This window comes from Cariama cristata, unplaced genomic scaffold (assembly GCF_000690535.1).
Source record: "Cariama cristata isolate BGI_N322 unplaced genomic scaffold, ASM69053v1 scaffold5898, whole genome shotgun sequence".
NCBI lineage: Eukaryota > Metazoa > Chordata > Aves > Cariamiformes > Cariamidae > Cariama > Cariama cristata.
The window spans coordinates 25591-49563 of record NW_009632724.1 but is presented as its reverse complement, the minus strand read 5'-3'; the positions used below and the strand labels follow the sequence as shown (position 1 = coordinate 49563).

Genomic DNA, 23973 nt, shown 5'->3' with positions numbered 1-23973 from the left:
TACTGTAGCCAAGTATGAGAGAATTGACCAAAGTGCTTTCTGATACTGGAAAAGGAGATTGTTTCTTGATGGTGAAGGGAGTTGACTGTATTTTAAAATGTAACTGAAAATACATTTTCAAAGTAATCATATGTTAGTTTACATCAAAAAATTGAGTTGGTATTGTGTAATGGGCCATTTCAGTGTTTTATAGTGCTTTAATACTGTCATACTATTTGATTGCTAGTGATGGAATTAATTCTTAATGAGAAAATACTTTGCTCCATCTTATAACTCAAATGTGTTCTGCTTTTAAATGGGATCATAAACTTTTCTACTGTAAAGATCTCAAACTTTGAGCTTGTTTTTTGACTTAGCAATATCAAGGGACTTCCCCAGTTCGCATGACTTTTCTTGCAGTGCTGTATGTCTTGGCATGATTAATATCAAAGGTCTTTAACTTGTGACATGAATGGATAAGTGTCATATACACTTCATGATTCTGAATAGAGTCATATACTTTAGAGGGGAACTTAGAATAGCTATTTATAGTTTTCAGGTAGCTGTCTTAACAGCTCTTCATTGAGTCTTTACTTAAAATGGCTTAAAAGAAGGTACTGCCCCATTTTTCCTCTCGAAGTCTTGATTCTGTAAGTTAATAGGCACATGTTTTGATTAGGAAGGAGGAACACTAATACTGATGGAGCTTACTTACTGCATCTTGCTGCTTTTTGAAAAAGCTTCTGAGGACTACTTTTAATTAGGGAGATTTTGTAAGATCTTCTAAATGTTTAACAGCAGATGATCTCATTCTAATGAGTCTTAATTATTTGAATAATATTTTTGTAGTCCCTTTTAAACTTTGTCTTCTATGTGAAAGCGTTGGGCTTATATGTAGTATGGGTATTTCTTATATCTAAGCACTGAAAATATTTGGAATGTGTTGGAATCTAGTTAAATGGTAAGCTCTTCTTCCGGCTTCTGTCTTTTTTGGTCAAATCTTTTGTTTAAATCTTTGAAAATGCTATTACAAACAGTAAAGGAATGGATTATTTGTCATTGTTGATTGCTGCCGTTCACTTCAATAATATAGTCACGTTTAAACTGTTGTGTAACTTCTAATTGGAAGCCAGCAGGCCTCCCATGAGTAAGCAGTCCTTCAGGCTCTGTATTGGTTAGCAAAAATGAAGAGTTCTTGGATTACTTAGGTGAGTTACAACCATGGAAAAAAGTCTGCAGTAAGAGTGCAGATACACAAAATGTTTGAGTCAGAGTTAAGTGGCTATTGTATCTAGCCTGCTTGGTGGAATAAATCTAAGCTAATAAATAGCGTTTCAAGTGCAGTAGTTTTCACTGTGTGGTGGTTTAGACTTTTTCGTCACCTTACAGTAATTTGAGGTTGCCCAGTGTAAACTTTCTTGCTTTACTTTTTTTGTTGTAACTTAAATAGCTCTATCTGTATTTCAGCACAGCGGCCTCTGTGCTAAAGTAAACAGAGCTTATACAAAGATAATCACATTCAGAATGCAGAACTTTCATACTGATGGAGATTTCCACACTACAGTTTTAACAATAAAACAGGGTGGGTGGGGGGAAAGCATTCTAATGAACATAACTGAGTCCTTTGTAAACTAGCCCGGTTGTGCTCACATAATGAGAAAATGTTCAGATTTTTGTTTCTTAAGAAAACTTCAGAGTGAAATAAAATTGTCCTCATAATTCATAGTGTTAAAAGGACAGGAAACTGTTGTGTATGGGCTGAACATGTAGTACATGATGGTTAGTTATGACTGTGTTGGAAGACAATAAGCTCTCTGAACAAATAACTTTTTTTTTTCCTCCACAAATTGAAATATTTTGTGGATTTCCTAAAAAAAGTTGTGACAAAATGCAGGGTTATTGTGGGAGGGGCTGGCTTGCTTTTGGACTGTGGAAAAGATTGACTAGACTAAGTGTTGTATTTCTATAAAACAGTGATGTGTAAATAACAGACAAAAAATAGGGCCTTAAAGGTGACGTTGTGAGGATGAGAAAAAGACTATGTACTGCTTGTTCTCTGTGTGCTTATAACAGGTTTGAATTCTGATTTCCTGTCCTTGTTAGAAATTTTGTAAAATGGAAGTCTCAGTCTTAATTTTTCCAAAGATGGTGCATGTATGTGAGGGTAAGTACATGCATAGGGAGGAGCTTGCGAGAGCTGGTATTTTCCTCAGGAGCTGTCAGGAACAGGGAAGGGTAGATACCAGAATTCCAAAGCTTTAATAGAGACTTCTTTGTTTACTACATAGACAACTTACACTCTTAATGTTTATTCCAAGTTTTTTTTCGATTTTGCAACTTCTTTTTTTTTTAGTCCTAGAGAAGAGAGTAGCCTTGTATAGTGCATGGCAGTAAAACTTAATTGCAATTAAAAAGTACATATTGTCCAGGGTGCAACAGTCTTCCGCATAACACTTGAAAATAAGAAATATGTCCTACTGTGAATTGTGCTTTGATGAAGTGAAAGTGGGAACCGGTGCCGTTGTGTATGTATACTGACAGGAGAAGACTTAGTCCAACTTGCATGTGGTTAGCTTTTGACCTACTGATGTAAAACATACCTATCTACTGTAATTCCAGTAGGAAACAGCAACACTTTCTTAGTTGTCACAGAGCATAGACCTCACATTTAATGGTAATTGTTACAAAAGTTCGTAGGATTTACAGTGAGAGCATTCAAATGGATCTTTTCAGCTGGGGTTCTAGGATCCACAAGATTCTTGATCTCCAGAAAGATCCAGGGAATTTATGGCTTCTTTAGATGTTAGTACTGCAGCATATATACCTTGTGCAAAATTTTTATTCCAGATTACATCACTTGAAGAATTAGATTAGTTGCTTATGGCTATGAAGAGAACACAGGTTGCCTGGGATAATATATCAGTTTATACCCATTGCAAACTGAGATAAGTCGTTCTTCAGGGTCTGTTAAGAACTAGCTCACAGCTGCTCCTGAAAGCATCAGTTTGTGAAACAATCTAAGAAATATTGATTTAACTCTGTTCTGTAGTCTCAATCTTGTATTGATTCATTCTATGACAAAATAAACAAGCTTTAAATATTAGCACCAGATGCAAGAACGCGTCAGCATTTTCAAGAATTTGGAGGTTCAGGCAGAAGATTGCAGACTTGAGTAGGCAGTGCTACTTAACCTGCCATACGTTTGCTGTTGCTACTGTAGACCTTTTTTTGTGGCTTCATGTATATTCCAGCTGTGCTGCTTAAGGAACCTCATGTCCACATAAGGTATAGTTGCACATATTTTTCTTAAGCAGCCTTCTGGTAGTTCAGCATGACCTGCTGTAAGACAGGTATACCTGTTTGTGTGCTTATGTGATGAATTGGATTGATATCTGATCTGGTTGCGCAATTTATTTTTCGGGTTGGTCAGCTCTACATTCTGGTTCAGTGCATAAACATTTCTTCTAGAAGAGCATAGGAGATGTTCCTTGAAAGAAATCGTGAGGGAAGGTGAAAAGAGGGAGCACTTAACTGCTGAAGTAGTACAAGTGTCAAGTGTCTACTATAGCCTTATTCATCTGAGGCATAAAAAAAGTGGTGTTAGTTACAGTAAAGAGTGCTTCAGTGGTTATCACAGTGGGAACCAAATTCTTTTGTCACTTCCTTTTGCGAATTTATTAAACAGAAGGCAGAGATGCCAGATGAAGCAGGTTGAAGGTGAATATATTACTGAGGTTACTGTTGCCTGTGTCTCTCGGTAGTCTTCCAGTACAAAAGTTTTTCTTTGGAGTAGTCTTTGAGGCTAATGTTGCATTGTTGTATGTGGACAGCCTAATATTTTGGCAGGGAGGGGAACCTGCCTGATGCCAACTAATGAGGGAACATGTGATATGATATGCTCAGTTTCTGTTGCAGGATAGAGTCAAAAGTACCTGGACTGAAAATAGCTTTGTACACTACATGCTACTAATGTGTGGTGTTTTTTTAAAGAAAATCTAGGTAATGAATGGATTTGTATTACTTTACTCCAAAACAATAAGGTTCAGAATCTCTCCTGTTTTATTTCTTTTCATGTCAGAAAAGAACCATGAATTCTAAGTAACTGGTTTTTATAGCTCAGCTGTCACCATACTGTACCATATATTGTGTTCGAGGTATTTACTATCGGTATATACAGCCATGGGGGAAGAAGTAGGCCTTATTTAAGCATGCAGTTTAGTTGACGGCTGTTGGAGCTATTTAGCTGAAACTCGTGTAACTTCTATAAGTAGTAGCCCGTAAAGCTCTCATGCTTAAGCACTGGTAAAACAGACATCGTCCATAGATTTTTTTGCAGGCAACATACATCAGTATTTGCTCTGTGAAAGTGATAATGTTTTCACTGACTATAAGACCTTCCCTTCAATGCAAGTTCTAAGAGTTCTGTCTTAATGCAAAATTACATTGTCAAACACTATTCTTAATGTTACCAAACAGTTCTATTTCAGTTACTGCTGTTTTGCTTTTGCCACTGGGGGTTAGTCCTAGGAGTAAATAGCTTTTCTCTTATTTCAGGTTTGCTCTTGAAAAATCTGATGCTGCGTTTTCTTGATGCATATCTTGTTTTTATTTCTAGGCCTTTCTTAAAACTTTCCATGTCTAAATGGACTCCTGAATGTAATATAGTTTATACTCTAAAAGCGGATATGAAGAGTGAAGTTCCTTCTGATGCACCAAAGAGACAGGAGAGTCTGAAGGGGATCCTCTTGAACCCTGAGCCTATTGGGGCAGCCAAAAGCTTCACAGCAGAAGTTGAGATGATTGCCAGTAAAGTAGGGAATGAGTTCTCTCACTTATGTGGTGATTCCGAAAAGCAAAAGGACATGAATGGCAACCGTACAGACCAAGACAAAAGTATTGTGGTGCGAAAAAAACGCAAGAGCCAGCAGGCTGGTCCTTCATATTCTCAAAATTGTCCTGATAAAGAAAACCAAGGAATCTTAGGCTTAAGACAGCATCTAGAAACGCAGAGTGAAGACAATGATTCTTCTTTTAGTGACTGTATCTCTTCACCTTCATCTAGCCTACATTTTGGAGACTCTGACACAGTAACATCTGATGAAGAAAAAGATGCTCCTGTTAGACACCCTCAGGCAGTGTTGAATACTACAAGTAGAACTCATAGCGCAAGGTCACAAAAGTGGCCTCGGACTGAGGCAGACTCTGTACCTGGGTTATTAATGAAAAGGCCCTGTTTTCACAGCAGTTCTTTAAGAAGACTTCCATATAGGAAGAGATTTGTGAAAACAAGTTCGTCACAACGGACACAGAACCAAAAAGAACGAATTTTAATGCAGAGGAAAAAGCGGGAGGTGTTAGCTCGAAGAAAGTATGCTTTACTACCCAGCTCTAGCAGTTCCAGTGAGAATGATCTCAGTAGCGAATCTTCTTCCAGTTCATCTACTGAAGGGGAAGAAGACTTATTTGTGTCACCTGGTGAAAACCACCAGAACAGTACAGCTGTTCCTTCAGGTAAAACTAAATTCCTGAGGTACTCTTTATTAATCAGCTTTCATCCTGTACAATATGCTTTTCTTGTAAGTGCTTTGAAGCAGGTTTTTTTGTGGTCTTATAGAAGTTATACTGCAAATAGACTTACTGCAAGTAATATGAACATTACACCATAAATTCTTGATGAGAAAAGTATGTTCAAAGCTGCCAGTAAAATTACAACAAATCTAGAATCTTTAACTTAAAAGGTAAAGTTTAATGGTTTCTAAACAATGTACTAGAAGGTTGTTGAATCAAATTAGTCAGATTCTGTGGAGTTGCTCCATTTCATTTATTTTTTTTTTAGCTGTTGAATTGTATTTAAAAATTTTAGCTATTATAGCTTTGTTAACTGATTGTGGGAATAACAATTCTGTCTGTTCTCAGAATGTAGAAATATCTGCTAATACCTAATTAACTGCACTTGACAAAAAAAACATTGAAGGAAAAAAAATAAAATTGGTCATTGTGATAAGAGCCTGAAATAGGATTCGGTTGAAGGTAGCTTTATTATTACAATAATAAGAGAAAATTCTGAGGCCTGAAGTTATGGAAAGCAGAGTATTGTATATGTACCAAATGTTTCACCTAGACAAACCAACTGCAAGATAATTGCATTACAGAGGTATTTCTCTAGCATGTCTTGACACAGTGTTCGAGGGCATGTTTGAATGTATGGTGTGGGGTTTTTTGGGGGAGTTTGTTTTTTGATTGTTTTATTTTTGGGGTGGTTTTTTTTTGGCCATCTACCCGTTTTCTTCATCTTCCTTTCATCTTAAATTTGCAAGGTAAAAGGCAGTCCAAAGACTGGGACCAGTAACGTTCACAATGTTGTAGTTGTGCGTTCTGGTTATCATTTCAGCTTTTTAGAGAGCATGAGGAAGTAGATACGTTGAACACAGCGTAGCATTAATCTGTGCAACCATGTTTTTTGCCTAGTGACAAATGTATTTCACAAAGTGAAACTGTATCTCGTACTGTGCTGATCATTTGTCTAAGAAAAAATGACTGAAAATACAAGAACAGTTGGGGTTTGTTTTGGTTTTGTTTTGGTTTTTTTAAATTGTATGTTCATGTTGGGGCAGGATTTATGCTTGAACAGAACCAGGGTACTAAAGACTAGATTATTGCTTGTTACCCACTGCAGCAGGAAATAATTTGTGTTGTTCTTTAATGTAATGTTTATAGAATCATAGAATCATTATGGTTGGAAGAGACCTCAAAGATCATCAAGTCCAACCGTATACCTGATGCCACCATGTCCACTAAACCATGTCTTGAAGTAATGTCGAAGTAATGTCGAGCCTTGTTTAAATACAAGAAGTAAAATTTGTAATGCAGAAATCTTACTTATGCAGTGCTAGGGCTGCATAAGTAACTCTGAAACAGAAGAATTATTACACAGCCTTAATTTTCTTCATGCATATTTGTGGGGACAGAAATGTAATTTTTTAAACCTAAAAAAGTTACATTTGACATGCATGTTCAACCATATTGAAGGGTATGATTTGTAAATAATTAATGTATGGGGATATGCATACATTCATATTAAAAACTAATTTGGGAAATTACTGTGTTAACACTTCTGTTTCCAAGGTAATAGTTTCTTCTCATTTTCAGAGAGGATGGAGTTTCATGTAACTGTAAAATGATGTAGGACCATTAACAACTCTTCTCTCCACACAGAGTGCCATGCAATGGTGAAACTAGTTAGACGGATGAGAAAATGTAGGTTATGGCTTCTTAGGCGACCATCTGTTTCCAACCATGATAAATGTATTTAAAGAGAGAATTTTCAGTTAATTTTTTTAGTCTACTTGAACTGTTAAAACCTACTGCCCTTTTTAACACAAATTCAATTAATACTACTTCTGTGCTTTTATTTCCCTTGAAGTGTAGAACAAGTATTTCCATAGTGAGGCTTTCCATAGGCATTTCAAAAGAATCTTTTTGGAGAAGGATCTCTTTAAAAATTGATGTAATGATTAGTGAATATTCAAGCTGTTCAGGTAACTTCTGATAATTCAGTGTGATGTTATTCTGATGGTAGGAAGACTGGAACTTGCAATTTGTTTCATCTAGTTATGTGGAAAAGTAAGTACATTGTCCAATGGCTTAATTTTTATAGTACTTGAAAAGCGCATTTAATTTATGAAATTATGTTTATTCTCATGTCATGAATGAAAAATCAATTAGCTCTGCAGCAGTTAATTTTAGATTAAAATATTTACATCGGTTGTAACTGAAATAAGGTATATTTTAAAGAATGTGTATTACGGTGGCTGTACTTCAGGACTAACACTTGCAGTGAGCTGAGAAATAATTCTGGCTTTGAGTATGTGAATACTATGGGTCTTTTTCCAGTGGAAACATGTATTGATGGGAAGGTTTTGAGCATTTTATTTACATTGCTCAACTTCCCATTTTATCTCCAGACTTCCTGTATAAAGGTGTCCTATTTTTAATAAGATCAAAGTGTGATTAACACTTTCTGTAGCTTTCTGCTGTTATATAAGATATGTCTAGTTATTGAGTTAATTGGGACAGAAATGGGGCCGGCTGGAAAAGTAGCTATGCAACTTCTCTGTAGAGTGAGCAAGCATGATGTTGTTTCTGTATGAGGAAACGGTTGTATTGCTAGTAATGCTACACTAGCCTCTTAATGTTAGCGAAGAATTTTTTTGCTCTAGGTTGGCATGTGAAGGTTATGTATGCATCTGCTGAAATTACAGAATATACTGAAGGACAAGGAGCTTCTGCTAAGAATATGAGGTCTGCAGCATATGCGTAAAAGTTCTAGAGGACGGACTTAAGGAAGGAGGAGTGTAATAATAATCAGAAAAGAAAATACAATTTTAAAAGCTATGATAACTGATTTTTTTAATAAGCAGACATCAAAGTGATGTGATTAGTCTTGTAGCCTACTTAATAGCAATTTGTATTAAGGATGTGTCACAAAATATTTCTTTGCTTTGTATGTTGGTGTTTATCTAAGGGTACAATGCATTTAAAGAACCAGTAAATTTAATTAGTGTACTGTTCTAGAAAATGTTTCTTTCTGATTATTGCAAGAAATTAAAGTAACAGATCTTTTAACCAAGTAGGTGTTCAGTAGGTTAGTTAATTAATACAACTAAATTAGCTGTTTTTGGAAAGTTATGTGAATGGAGATGTATATGGGACTTTGGTTTTTTTGTTTTTTTTTTTTTTTTTAACAAAACCTTTACCAAGAAAACCCCAAACAACACTATACGGGATTTTTCTTCCTTTTTTTATCGGGGCTTCAGCTGTTCTTCTGGTGGAACTTTGTGCTTTGGGAGTGGGAGAGTATTGAACAAGTAGGAAATCCTAACACCTAGGAATGGATTATATTGTTTTACCAACTGTTTGCCATAAAAGGCAGTTGTCCTCATTAAATCTGGGATGACCAGGTGAAGCTTTATGAGGAGATGGAGGAGGGTTGGGAGCATAAGGACAATGTAAAAACAACTATGTGTAGTGTAACGATATAGTTACAGTTGAAGGTGCAGGTGCTTTCAGGGGTATATATTGTAATCTGAATGTTGATCAGTTGGTTTTAATTGAAGTACTGGGCTTGCAGTTAAAATGACTACAATCAGCAACACTTTTGCTGTGAAACGCAAATTTTAATTCTATGTTTTGTTTAGGTAGCTCAGAAACTTTTCTCTAACCCTTGGAGGACCTGTATACACACGTATAGAGAGAATCCTCTTTTGACTTTTCTTGTCAAAGGTGGCAAAATTTCAACTTTTACTGTAATTGGTTCTCTGTAACTTGTAATGCAAATTTTCTGATAGATTTGTCCAGGTATTTGATTTTCATCTTAGATTTAAAGGTCTGGGGGTATCATCTGGAGACGGCCAATCTGTGGAGGGAAATGTAGCAAAAGCTAAAATTGGAACAAGTTTTTAGCCTCACATACTCTGATTTGGCAATAAAGCTGAACCCTGGGAAATGGGAAAGTGTTGCTATAAAAAAAACTAAGTAGAATTTTGCATTGTCATAAATTGTTCACCTAATAGCACTTAAAATTCCTTCAGGGTCTGACATGGTACTTTGTATTTTTGAGCAGCTAGTGCTAGACAGGCCTTGCCTCTTTCCTTAGAATGTAATGCTGATGAGAAAGTGCTCCAGTTTTTGTTCAGAGCTGCTTAGAATAACACTTGAGTTTTTTCGTTACCGTCCTCTTGATTCCTCTAACATATTTGTTGTCTTGGTCCCAAAAATGTTGAATATAGACATCTGATATTTTAAAAGCCAGAGACTGGTGAAAATGTTAAACATATACCACTTCATGTTCAGATTACTTTAACAGGTTCAAGATAAATATGTATTAAGTGGAAATGAGCTGCCTGTTCAAGTTGATTATTTTTCAGTTACTTAATCCCTCCTAAAACTGCGGCATGCACTCCTTTTCTCACAGCAACTGGTGCAGCTCATAATTCAGAGCTTTCATCTCAGTAGCATTAGTGGACAAGGAAGTTAATACATATCCTTTCTACCATGCCTCTTACTAGAGAGGCGTTAGGGAAGAACTGGGAGGTGGTGAGGAAGGAAGCACCTGACTTTGTGAGCAGTCTACATTAACCATTGTTGCTTTATCAGTCTGCTGTGAATTGGAGCTTTAGATAGCTACAGTAATAAAAGCATGAAATTCACTTTTACGCTTCCTTGTAGCTGCTGCAGCTTTATGTGCTGAAAAGACCCTACTTCTGGATTTGGCTTGCTCTAGCATTGCTGATAGGACTAAGATTTATGTGCTTGGTGAAGAACAATCAGTAGACTTTTAGACTAGCCCATATTAGCATGGCTCATAGTTGGATAAGATCCCCTAAATTCTGCTTGCTGACTGTCTTTGCCACCAGGGTGCAGACTCCTAAGCAATTTGTATGTTTTTGAAAATTTCTGCCATCACACACAGCTATTGGAAAGTATATTCCAAAGAAATCTCAGGTACAGAAAAACTGTCATCTTCTAACCTAGTGTCACCCAACACTGAGGGGACAGGCAGGTTCTTTTAGGGATGATCCTTGGCAGAGTGATGACGGCACTAAATTGAAGTTATAATTACAGCTTTATTTTCTTAGCAGGATATTATGATTAGTATAGCACAGAATTTGTGATTAGAATGGCACAGGACTTCTACAGGCAGAATCAATATAGTACAATTTATAAGTAGCGTTTTACAGAATTTATAATACAACTTAACTTATAATTTCTAAATACCTGGACCCTCTGCAGATCAGTTCAAATCTTAATATGTGGTTTGCTGTACCAATATAACAATCATAATCTAGACTCCAAAATCATATAAAAGAATGAGTCACTCGGTTGTCAGAGGAAGCAGACGATGATGGAAAGGGGTCACGGTTCTCACTGTCCAGCAATAGTTCTGGTCCAGGTTCCCACTTAGGACTTACAACTGCTTGATTTTATAGACAGTGCTCTGTGTGCTGTTATGTTTCCCTGTTCTGTGACAGGGTCATCAACAACACCTGGTTGGCCGGGTGCCTGGGACCTTCAAGGCCGGCAGGAAAGGGAGTAATCGTCCTGGCGCCCAGGAATCTTGAGGCTTACAGGGAGGGGAAGAAGAAATCTCTTTGGTTTGTCTACTTGGTTCACAGGACCTTCAGAGCCTGAGAGTGAGGGGAAAGGGAATGAGTATGTGACCCACTCAGTTACAGAGAATGGCTGCTTTCCTCATCAGTTGGCGTTAGTTATGCTGATCTATTACCACAGGTCAGGAGCAGGGGGTACCAGTCACACCAGTCACACCTAGTTCAAGAAGTTTGAAAGTTGAAGAAAGAAATACTCACTAACACCAGCAGGATATTATTATTTTATCCATTTCAAGCTGAATTACTATCCAGGTAATTATCTCGAACTCATCAGCACAAGGTGCTGTAGAGGCACATAGTACCAGCAAGTTCAAAAAGGGATTAGACACACTTACAGACAGCTGTCCATGAGCAATGAATAGGCAAGACAGTGCTCTCTGACATCTGTAACATTGTGGATGCTGGGTGGTGTGAGAGGTTTCAGTTAAAGATTGTAGCCTGGATTTTTTGCTCTGACAGCATAATTTTCCCTGCTGCAGCTGGCAGAGAAAATGCGAGCCTCAGTCTGATCCAGTGAAAGCTAGGAACTCAAAATAAGTCATCTCTGTCACTGAAAGCTGACTGCTTATTTTAAATCTCTTCTGTTTTCACTTACGGCTTGGTCAGACCGTCTCATTTAAAATTGTGTATTGTAAAACTCCTTCACTGTCTTACATGTAAAATTTAAGCTAGTTAAACCCTATGTTAATTGCAAAATAGATGTAAAATACCTGCCAGGAAGGACAACAATCAGTCAAACGTAAATATGGATATTGTACCAGTGTTATTTATGTCCTTAGTGGGGTACTTGTGTTGATGATGATTGATTAATCTCTGAGTTACGCCATGGTCTTTCAGAGTTAAGTAATCATATAATTATATATGTTATACACAGAGTATAATTGTATATATTATACACGCTATACTGTACAAAGCTTAGTCTTCTGCTTGTAACTTCTGGATTATTAAAGTATTTGATTCTAAAACTATCAATGGCACGTAGCAATTACAGTTCTGAAACAATCTTACAACTTTCTGGGGAAAAGATATCCTCATTTACTGATCTAAATGTTGGACTACACAGTATTGTATTATTTTAAAAGTTATATTCTGCTTAATAAAGTACTTTAATCTGATGGATTTACTGTCTTTGTGATGTAGGGCCTGGAGGAGGGAGTGTTTTGGTTTTTTAAGGGATGATTATAATTTTGAGCATGTTCAAATTTGGATTCAAGCCAGTGTAGTTTATCCCTCCCCCTAGGCTGGATGAGCACTAGGTTTCTATCATAAAACAGGCTTTTAAAAGAGAGGGGAAAAGCTTCTGTAAAGAAATTACTGATTATTAGTCATGTACAAAACATAATTAGTAGCTGCTGTTGATAGGTCTGAATTGTTGGGATATGCAACATTTGCATGCACTATAAAATATTACTCATGGATGCGAGTAGGGAAAAAACACTAAAATTCAGTGGAAACCAATAAAATTCTTGCTGTAATTTTCAGTAGAAGTTTTGGTTTTAACCAGCTCATTTAAAATGTAGAATGAGTCTTTCAGTGGTAGCCCGAAGGCTAATTTAGTCACAAACAACTAGAGTATAATTTGCTTGCTGCATTTTGTTACTCAGGAGATGACAAAGACAAGTAGTGTATACCTGCAGGAGGATAATTTTCTGTTTGTTTTATAGCCATAGGTATGATGCTGCAAGTAGTACAAAATACCTCTCATAGATCTGCCTAACTATTTTGCAGCCAACAGTCCAGTGACTCTTCTCCTCCTTGAAGGGAGATTACCTTCAAGGAGTATAGAATTAGTATAGTAACACTCTGTTTATACAGATTTAGCTATTCTCTTACAGGGTCAATCATTTAGATGATACATTGATGAGTAAGGTATTCATATTTATACTTCAAGCAAATTTGATCTTACTTAAAGTTAATTCCAGACAGAAGATGACTGGTCAGTGACTGATGCGTGCATAAAACTAAACAGAAGTGTAGCTTGTCATGGTGGGCTATATAAAACACCCTGTGTAGTGGACTACAGGGTGAAAAGTAATACTGAGAAAGATGTGCAAGTGTTTTGTCATGTGGTATATTTCTGGATTTGGATTTTTTTGTTTTGTTGTGGGTTTTTTTTCCTTGGCTGTTGGTATGTTTTGTAAATTGTGCAATACATCACAACTGGGATTTACTGAAATACCAAATTCTGTTGGTTTTATGCCCTTCCTAAGTAATTTACTTAACAGGTGTGTGTATATATATACCAAGTATATTCCCATATAGATCTAAAGATGTAGACACCTTAAAGATATGTTCAGCTGTTTACTGCTAACATGTAGCCTTGGATTCACCAGATGGCTCATAAGAGTTACATATGTCATAAATATTTGAGGCTTGCAAGTGCCTCAAAATTCTCTTGAGCAAATATTTTTAGAAACAATACAGTAAAACCTCTGAAAACCCATTTGTTTTATTTCTACATGTCAGTCATCTCGGTAAAGAAAGTTTCCTTCTGCTTTGCAGCATTGTGCACTCTTAAAATTCAAGTCAACCATCTTGAACTACTCCGACTGACGTACCAGTAGAGTTCACCTTCAGACACTAACTTAACCTGCAAAGTTACATTATGTGGAACTGCAAAACATTGTGGCTTAGGTAGAACCAGCAGACTTGAATTTTAAGCGCGTTTGGCAGAGAACTTTTTTTTTAAAAAAAAAAAGCTTTGGTGCTACAGAACATTCAAAAAGACATCTTAAATTTCACTACTTCTTTAGTATCAGTACAGTTTAAATTCTTAATTGCCTTTAAATAAAATGCCCTAATGCTAGGATAAATCCCTTATACGTGGGCTTGCTGAAGTTTCAGGGGGCTCTCTTTTGATAGCTGTGTTGCTGCTCATGTGCTACAGGCACCCTGTATTCCTGTCAGCCCGTCAAGGAGGCTGTCCTCTGAGACCTCATTTTGACAGATGATTTCAGAGACTTTTCTTTGTTTTAACAGTATCATTTGCTCTACTTTGTAGGAGCTTGTCTAAATCAGAGTAAACTGGTGTGGTTTTGGTTGTGATGTTTCAAAAATTGTGTTCTTTTCATTGTAGTAGTATATGAGGAGAGGCAAAGAAGAAACAGTAAATCCTGTTGACAATGAAAGATCGGGTTTTCGTAGCGCTTAATACTACCGGCTCTATGGCTAGTGTCTGGCTATGGAAGAGCTACTTGATGATGAACATTACTTCAGTGTTGCTTACGTTACTGAAGTTTTGCTATTCAGCTGACTTTTTTGTTCAGACAAATGTAATGAAACCATTTGTATGGGCTGGTTGTCTAATTTGTATATATTGTTCTCCAAACTCACTTGAAAGCTCTTTTTTGTTTAAAAGGGGGTATGAATTGTGTATGATCATAACTTATATTCATAGTTTTTTCCTAGCAATATAATCTTGCTAAGTGCCTTACAAATATTTACATAGTTTAGAGGAGTTTTTTTTCTGCTTCATTTTGAAGAAAGTGTACATTATTGGCTACCTGTATAGGAAAGTACTTCATGGATGAAAACCCAATCAGTTTGTGCTTTTGACTTGGGAGGGTGCTATTAGAAAGCATGAGCAGTAGGAAATAGCATATGGTTGAACTACGGCTACGCTAAATCCTACTTATAGCAACTATGACTATTTTCCTAAAGATTTTCTTTATTATTTTGGAAGTCGTAAAACCTGTTCAGCCAGTAACAGTCCTCATGGTTTCTACAGTCTGGCTCCTGTAGTCTGTAAAATGACATCTTGACTAAAGATTTGCTTTAGAAAAAGGATTAAGTAAAATGAACTCTAAAGGTGAGTATCTGAATTGTGTAGATACTCAGTTGAGAATTCCCTTTGGTTTTCATGAGATACAGTTGTGTCAGAATTTCAGTAGAGGTGCACACTGGAATTACATGGCATATGATTTTGTCCTCAAGGAGGTCCTATTTTCAGAAGTAATGAGATCATACTTAAGCCTAAATCATCCTGCTTTTGCACCTGTAACAGATTTCAATAAATATGGAGCTTGAGGATATCTGGACTCCCAGGAGTGCTCTCAAACTTACAGTAATTCAGAGAAGTGCATGTTTAGAAGCACAGAGATGGGGAAAAATAGTTGGATTTCTTTCTAACTGACCTTTCACCAGCTGCTTGGCTAGCTGGTTTTGTCTGAGAAGCAGCTAAGATAGTTCTGCGTAAGGAAGCTGTTGCTTATTTGCCCATGATTTGCAAGACATTAAAAGCATGACATTTACATTCTTGTGAATGTGATGATGACTTCCGCTGCCTTTCTTTTGCTTTGAGTAATTGACCTCTCTGTATTTTCAGTTTTAGCATGTGACTTTGTTTTTTAGATACTATAACATTTTCAGTTTTTCCCAAAATTTTCACGCAAGTTATGAGAATTAATTTTGTCACATACTACTTCCAATCGTGAGAATTTGGTGAATACCAGTATTTGAGAGCATCGCTCTTTCCATCTTCTGGCACCAGTCTCTCCGGGAGAAGTATGACCAAAACCAAAGACCATTGGAAAATAAGTAATGCAACTTGTTTTTTCAAAATATAAAAATGTTGATACTGCCTTGTCATTGGGTAGACCAGCTGAGAACAGTCAGTCCATACAGGATGTAAGTATTGACTTAGATGAGACCAAATTCTTCAAGCACTTTTCTTGAAGAAATTTGCAAATCTCAAAATGGTAGTTTGCTATTTCTAGACTCTCTGGCTCGTTTATTTAGTAAGTTCTTCTGTGCTTGGTGGTATTACTGTAGTGAATACTCCATAGCTCAATGTAAGTATTCTAGATAGCTCAAACTTGTCACGGTCGGTACTACAGCTGTAGAGAAGTGTTTCCATGTGCCTGGGTATTAGGCTGGAACTTTAATCATTCTTCCTGAAGTGGAGATTGTTTCCTATCAAAACTTGTCTCTAAGTTGAGTTTGTGGGCTTTTAGTGGTTGGTTTTTTTACCATTGATCGTTTCATTTTAACTTCCTCTGTCTAGTATATGATTTTGAATGCCACTGAAAGGGTAGATATATGTTTATATCTATATAACCCTATATGTTTATAAACACCAATGGATTGTGGTCTTCATTTTGTTGTAGAAATAAACAACATGTGTGTGTTAGTTGGTGAATCATTTTTCTCCTGTTGCCACTGTTTAGCCTTGAGACTTTAATACCTACAAAAACGTAAAAAAACAGCTATTCATGATAATAAACCATCACTGCTTTGGTAGTTTGAAAGTTTATTTTGTTTTTATATTAAATGACTGAATTTAGTTGGTGTTACAGCTAATAAAATTCACCATAACTGCTTCCAATACACAGTAGAATGTAAGCTTGCATACCTACCCCCCATCTTCTGTCTCCTTCCTTTTTTTAGTTCAATATTTACAGCAGAATTCCTGCCTTTAATAATTAGGTCATGTATTTGACAGTTGCACCTAAAGTTTTGACATACACCATGAAATTCTCTACCTACATGTATTTTAAATCTAGGAAAAAAATAGTCTCTTATAATGACAGCTCCTGAGATAGATGAAGTATACAAACTTTCTTCTTCTTTTTTCCTCATCAGGAAGTATTGATGAAGATGTTGTGGTGATTGAAGCATCCTCCACTCCCCAGGTCACTGCTAATGAAGAAATAAATGTTACCTCAACAGATAGTGAAGTGGAGATTGTCACAGTTGGTGAAAGCTACAGGTGAGACTTGAATCTCTTTGCATTAATACAATTTTGCTTGACTCCCAAGTTTGTCACAAGGCTCTATATCATTAAAAGCTCATAAGGTAATGTCACAGAAATTCTAACCAGGATGCATAATATGCATTTTTTTATTTAAAAAAAAAAAGGGGGGGGGCAGGGAACCGAAACAACAACAACAACAAAAACCCAACCAACCAAACAAAAAAACTAACAAAGAAACAACAACAAAAAAAAACACCCCAAACAACAGCTTTGGCAAAGCTTGACAATTCAACTAATCTGGAATTATTGAGGTGGTTGTAGTTAGTGTGATTGATGGCCAGAATTTTGGGGAAGCAAAGCTGTACAGTGAGATCCTAGAGAGAGCAAGATGCCTGCCTATTATGTACGTTTTCATATTTGTGAACATGAAGACAAAATTGTAGAATAGGAAGAATGACTATCCATTTTTATAAAATGACGACAAAGGAACAATAGGCAGTAAATTATGAAAACATTCCATCTATTTGTTGTCAGATAGTGCTTTCACTAAAGCAATTTTAAATTTAAAATAACAGATAAGTTTTCCTGCAAAAGTCCCTTTTATTGCAATAAACATCACATTGAACAAAACAATTTTATGTTTAAGACAAATGCGTGCATAATGTAGATTTCATGAACACTTGGAACTAAATTTTTTGTTAAATCCTGACACGCAAAGGATGTCATACTCTCAAATATATGCAGCCTGAATCTGTAGCAAAGAGGAAATGGGGAGAGATGAGAGAAATCAACACTTTAAAAACTTATTTCTTCAACAATATGTTTCTTATATTTCCTTCTGTTTAAAAGCAAACAAAAGCTGCAGAATCAACAGATGCTCTGTCTTGAGGCAATTAGAAACATGTTTCTAGAAATAGTTGATTTATCCACATGAATATATTTGTTGAGAGGAGTCATTAAACTTATGAAAGAAGATCTATGCTTGAAAAGACTTGAGCTAGATCAAGTTAATGCTTTAGCCTTTTCTAACTTGCATGTGAAGCTTTGAAGGGTGAAAAAATTAGGCTAGATGAAAGTGATTGTGCTTATAGAACATTAATTCAAACCTGATTAAAAACAGATAAGATACTTGTAAAAGATACACAACTTTCTCTCTTCCTGGCATCAGTAAGAAATGTTTTGTGTAGTAGCCAAAAAAGACTTGGAAAAACTACTTATTTCTTCCTTTACCTTCTGCAGTGCTACAGCCAAAACAGCAGCAGCAACAATCCTCCCACCCCCACTTTTACTGATATCAGTGGTGTCTTTACTGGTGATTTAAGTGAGAAGTAGATCAAACCAAGGGCACTTTCTGATGAATTTAAATTTTTGGCCTGTTCAGTTTGTTAGTCCTTCTAACATGCAGATTTCTCAAAGGCATTTAGTTGTTTTGTCTTTTTTAAGATAGTAAAGGAATGCTCAAATTAAGTTTTGCTCTTTTTAACTATTAACTTACTCTTAACTGTTAGGGAAAAGACGTCACTGAAAATGTTTAGCTGAAAACTTTTTGAGAAGATTAAATAAATAATTGAGTTTTATTTTGTATTGGAAAAAGTAGTGATTCTGTTTTTTTTAAAAAAAAAAAATACAGTAAGAAAACAATTCCAGGAAGTTTGCTATGAGTAGGAAGAGTCTTAAATTCAAATATTGAGCCTGAAATGACAGGAACTTCTAAGCTGGTCTTTTATGCTTTGAACGTAGAGTATTTCCTATGCAGGTTTTCCTGTGTTTCAAGCATACTAGTTTTGCCAACCACAGTGTAAGGAACAAAGGCAGCTCTGGGACATTTAAATGATAGTTCAGTATAAAATCATAAATATAAATTTTTCTAAGTAAACTGAATGTTATGAAGGTTATTTACCAAACTCATAATACTGTTCAGAGGAAATTAAATGGTTACTTTTATTCTTTATAACTTGTGTATAGATGAGAGAGGTTGCTGTATTTTTTTAAGAGGTAAAAGTATTTTTGGACGGAAGTGAAAAAAAAAAAGTAGGTCAAATCAGAAATGCAGAAATAAAGTTGCCTTTTTTGACACTTCATAGTATTCCTACCTTTCTTCTGTGAAATCTTAAGACTAAGCTTTTTATTTGTTGTTACATACATTGAATACTCTAGAACTAATACTTCTATTTTTTTTCAAAACTCTGAATTATTAGTCTAGTAGAAGTGTATATTCGCATAGTAATACATGGATGTACAGAATGCAAATTAACAGTAGTAAAAAAGATTGTAGATCATAAAAAGCTTACTTAAATTCTGGAGGCTGTCACTTTGACACTTGTCTTTATACAAAGCATTCTGCAGGGAAGTTGCAACTTTACACCTGACAATTTCAAAAACCTTGAAATTCTGAAGTGTTAATCTTGACCTTAGTAAATAAAAGATGAATCTAATAGTAGGCTCTAAATTTAAGCTGTGGTAAGAATCTGTGTTTGGGATATTTAAGCATGTTAAAGCTGGTTTCTCTACCTTCCTAAATGGAAGATAAAAAGCATTATTTTTTAAAAAAATACTTCCAAACAAGTGACCACGTATATATAATAGGAGTATTTTAATTTATTTGCAATTTACAGGTGAAAGTTACTTTGAGAGGAATTGATGCACTTGAATAAAGGGGTGTTTTTGTATGAATGAACTTGCCAATACCTGAAGGTCAGCTGATGGTTGAGTGTGCATACAAGCTTACAGGGCATTTTAGTACTAAAGATCAGAAAGAAGGAGAGAACATTCATGAAGTGTTTAATCTGTCTCTTCTGAATCCTCCTTTCAGTCATATCGAATTTTTTTGTGCGAGAGAATAAAACTACTGGAAGAAAGAAGGAAGCCAGCATTCTCCAGACAATATACTTGGATCCCTTAGAAACTCAGAATTTGTGTTTAGACTTGGGAAAGCTATGGGGGGGAAAAAAAGTAGTTTCATGTTGCAAACGTTGAGGCAAAGCATCTGTTCTGATGTAGAACCAGGAGCATGTTAGTGGACATGAGATCATCTTTCACTATTATCGATGTGTTGTGGACAGGATAAAGAACATAGAATCTTCCAAGAAGGAGAATCCTCTCAATGAATAAGGTAGTAATGCTGTATAGGAAGAAGACAAAGAAAAAGCTTTAGAGAGCTAGAGCTGTGAGATAAAAAGGGTTTCTTTCTGTATTGCCTTCAACCAGACTTCTTGGGTAACTCTACAGTTCCCACCTTGCTTGTCATGACAACAAATAGTACTATTTTTTGCTCACTTTTAAACTTTGCTGTCTCTTGTCTTAAGTGTAATATTGTGTATGGCCTTTAAGAATTCTTTTAATTTTTTTCCCCTCTCCTCCCTTACAGCCTTTATTTGTTGTCATCCTCTTCCATTCTGTTAGTGAAGTCCTACTCTGATGATCACTTTTTCCTAAAGTAAGGAGATCTGATAAAACTGGCAATGGACTCTGGAAAAGGCAGTAATGGGACACCATGGCTCAGTTCTGAATACCTAAGTGCTTGATCCAAACCACAGCTAGTATACTTTATCAGTAGCATCAGTGTAAAATTGTCTAGTGATAGCCACTCATTTTGCTCTTCTAGAAGTACTGGAGGAGAGTGCTCATGAAAAACACTTCCTTCCTTTCATTCATTCCTGGAGAAACTATTCTGAAACTTACTAAACCCAGTGAAAAGCATTTGTCTCTAGAAAAATGTTTTCAGTGGGAGTTGTTAAGCTGCAGTTTCTTTGAATTTATCCCACAACTAAGAATTGCAGACCCAAAAATCTTATTCATAATTTGAACCAAAAAATTACCCAAAAACTTCATGACTACCTCCCTTTGGTTCTTTTGTTACCAGAGCTGGTTAATTTTTTGTCTGATTTTTACTTGCCTTGTGAAATCAAGATGCTAACGTGCTTCAGCTTGTTTTCTGAGTGGTCACTGGTGAGATGCAGTTGGTAGCATGTTGAATCTTCACTTGGTCATATGCATATAGAAATTTGTCACTTATCTTGCACACAGTCTCAAGTTTGAGAAAATTACATGCAGAAATCCGTGTGTTAGTTTCTCCTCCAAATCCTTCATTTTGCCCAGTGTGCCATCTTCCATCAACAAATTGTTATGTACTGATGATTATTCCTTCCTTCCTTCTGAAATAAAGACCCAGACTGCTAACTTTAAGACTGTTTCAATTCAGTAGTCCTTTGTTTCCACCCCAATCTTTGCTTGAAATCGTCCCCGATTCAAAAACTGTTGAAGATTATTAACTCACTGTACAGTTGTATGCTAGGCTTTACTTCTCTTCTCTAGTTTGATGCTTTGTCATGTTGTCTGCTTGTTCTTTTGTGCAAGAAGAAATCTAAAGAAATTTCTTATTGTTGAATTTACAGCTTGCATTGAAAAACAAAAAATATGGATGTAGTAGGTACTGCACTGGTTTTGATATAAAGCTGGAGTTCCTGTAAGAGAAGTAAATGCTGACAGTCCTGCGTACCCTTCCACAGCTAATTTCTTCTCTCCTTTACTACCAAATGCAAGGTGCTCCTGTGAACCTTAACTCTTAGTTAACTGAAGGGGAGGGGAAGATGAAGTAGGAGGTGAGACTTTAACCTCTCCTGTATTACCAAAGTGCACCTTGGGTCACCAGAGAGTAATAGTAAAGTTTTTTAAGGGGCTTGGGAGGAAAATTTAATTCTAGAGTGTTAGTAGGACACACACAAAGCACAGACAAATCAATTTGGATATTATGTAAATACAAACTTTAAAGGAAATGTGTCATTTTTGAACCAACCAGATCTTTAAATTACAGTGACTACTGAAGTGGAATTGAAGTGTAAGCCAGTTGAGAGACTGCAGCAAGCATGCTTTTTTGGACTACAGGAAAATATACTGATCTTTGTTATTGAGTTACACAGATAGAGGTGAAGGGAGTACAGGCAGAACAGAAATGTAGGCTGAGCTCCATGGTGATCTGTGCAGTGGATATTGTTTGTTTTTAATGAAGTCATTCCCTTTTCACATTTTCCTCTTCTGAATTTCTGAAGTCTGAGTACATTGTTTTTCCAAATTGGAAAATAAGAACCACTTGATTTATGTAAATACTGGAGAGTCAAAGGTTTTTGAGTGAACTGGTAAATACAATACTGTAAAAATATTCTTCCCTTAATTAAAGTCAGTATCCTCGACAGTATCCTCTTAACTTAAACACCAAGGCATCATTGATTCAATTGTTTGGGTTTGTATAGCTAAATTAAATAGAATGGGTGCTAAGTGTTATACTACAGAGATAAACCATCCTTTTCCATAGGTATGGTTACAGGCTTACGATTTACTCTCCTCAAGCCACATTTCGTTTAAGTGTTACACAAAGGTGTGTTTGTACTTGGAGGAGGGAGAGGGAAATAATAATCAAGAGAAAAATGTCCAGAGGTTTTGCATTTTTAGGACATTTTGGAAATTTAAATTATAGAAACTATCCTCTGAAAATATTGAACTTAATGTTTACAAATTTTTATTGTCTTTACAGTTTTGTCATCATTCATAGATGTGCTGTTTCAGACTGCTTAGGAATAGTATAGGATTTGGAGACTCTTCATTTACGATTAACACAGTTAAAACTTAACATCAGATATAACTGCTACCTGACTGCGGTTGGTAGAGTTTCACAGTGAATTTTTTTATGTTACCCCTATGTATTTCATAGGAACATAGTTCAAAGACCTTTAAACTCTACCTGTTGAGTATTTGCCATTATGTTACTTGGTAAAGGGTGTAATGTTTGTAAGTACACATCTAGTGAATGCAGAGTAGTGGGGTATTACAACATAACAAAATGCTTTTCTAATAATAAAAAAAACCCTTCAAATAGCTTCTCAAACAGTGCAGAGAAAAATTTAATGATGGCAAAATTTAGGTCAATACTTAAGATGTTAACGTTTTTTAAGGTCTCGTTCAACACTTGGACACACAAGACCACACTGGGGACAAAGCTCTAGTTCTCATGCTGCACGACCTCAAGAACAGCGGAACCGCAGTAGGATTTCCACAGTCATACAGCCACTGAGACAGAATGCAGCAGAAGTAGTGGACCTTACAGTGGATGAAGATGGTAAGTTGCATTGATCTGAGAAATCTCTTCCTTTTTCAGAAGCAGGATGATCAGTGTAAGGGGAGTGGAGTTAATTGCATCAGTTATAACATACCATTCTATGAAAAAGTCTCAATTCTAAGCAAACTAATTTCCAGTCCTGTCAGAAAATCCTCTTGCGGCCTTCCTTTTAAAATTAAAAGTTTAGCCATTCCCAGTGGGTCTACTGGATCTAATTTTTTTTCCAAATCTGAGTTGGGTGTGTGTCTGAGGGCTGACTCACCAGGCAGAAATTACAGAACAGGTTGGAACTACTTCTTTGAAAATATGCACTTACTTCAATACAACACTATAAAAGGAAAATATGTTGCTGCCTGTGCTTTGGAGTAGTTACTGTTCTTTCAGACCTTGCAGTAAGAATAATTTAAACAAAACAAAACAAACCCCAAATTAGTAAAGTGTGTTAGGTTTCTGAAGCTGTAACCTTTCATTGTTTCCTAACATAAAACCTACTGGCACTTAATAAATGTTCCTTCTGAAAATCAGAAGAGCAACTTCCAGGTATTGTCAAAAGTTTTGAGAAGGGAAAACTAAAGCTTGTGTACATTTTAGCAGGGTTGTTATTTTTTTGTTCATGGTGGTAGTTTTGGGGATTTCTTGGGTGCATGTTAATATTTAATGGAAGTGGTGTCGTGTTGTGGTTCCGTCCCTGAGTGTAGCGCAACCTAGTATCTTGCAATATCTTATTTTTCAAGTTGTCTTGATTTTTGGGATGGGTTGGAGAGTTAGAAGGGTTTGGAATTGGTTTTGGTTTTTGATCGTTTTTAAGGAAAAGGACAGGTTGATTTTCTTTGTGGATTTACTGTGAAATATCCCAACAGCTCTATGGTTGAAGAGGAATAGGCATCTATTGCTTCAATTCACTCTTTAAACTCAGAATTTAATCCTGAATTCAGGAATCAAATTATTTTTAAAAATATTATTGTTGAATGAACTTTTATTTCTGTAATGTGTATTCTTAAAACCAGCTGTTTCTCCCTGCG

General features: G+C 36.1%; 1 protein-coding gene across 1 annotated transcript in view; it reads left to right on the top strand.

Moving 5' to 3' along the window:
* The first annotated feature begins 4613 nt into the window (after positions 1-4613).
* RNF111 (ring finger protein 111) overlaps positions 4614-23973 on the top strand; it is a 41910-nt gene continuing 22550 nt past the window's right edge. Inside the window, exons 1-3 of the mRNA XM_009706467.1 lie at positions 4614-5490; positions 16728-16854; positions 22788-22951. Of these exons, the coding sequence (XP_009704769.1) occupies positions 4614-5490; positions 16728-16854; positions 22788-22951 (1168 nt within the window). The remainder of the gene's footprint in view (positions 5491-16727; positions 16855-22787; positions 22952-23973) is intronic.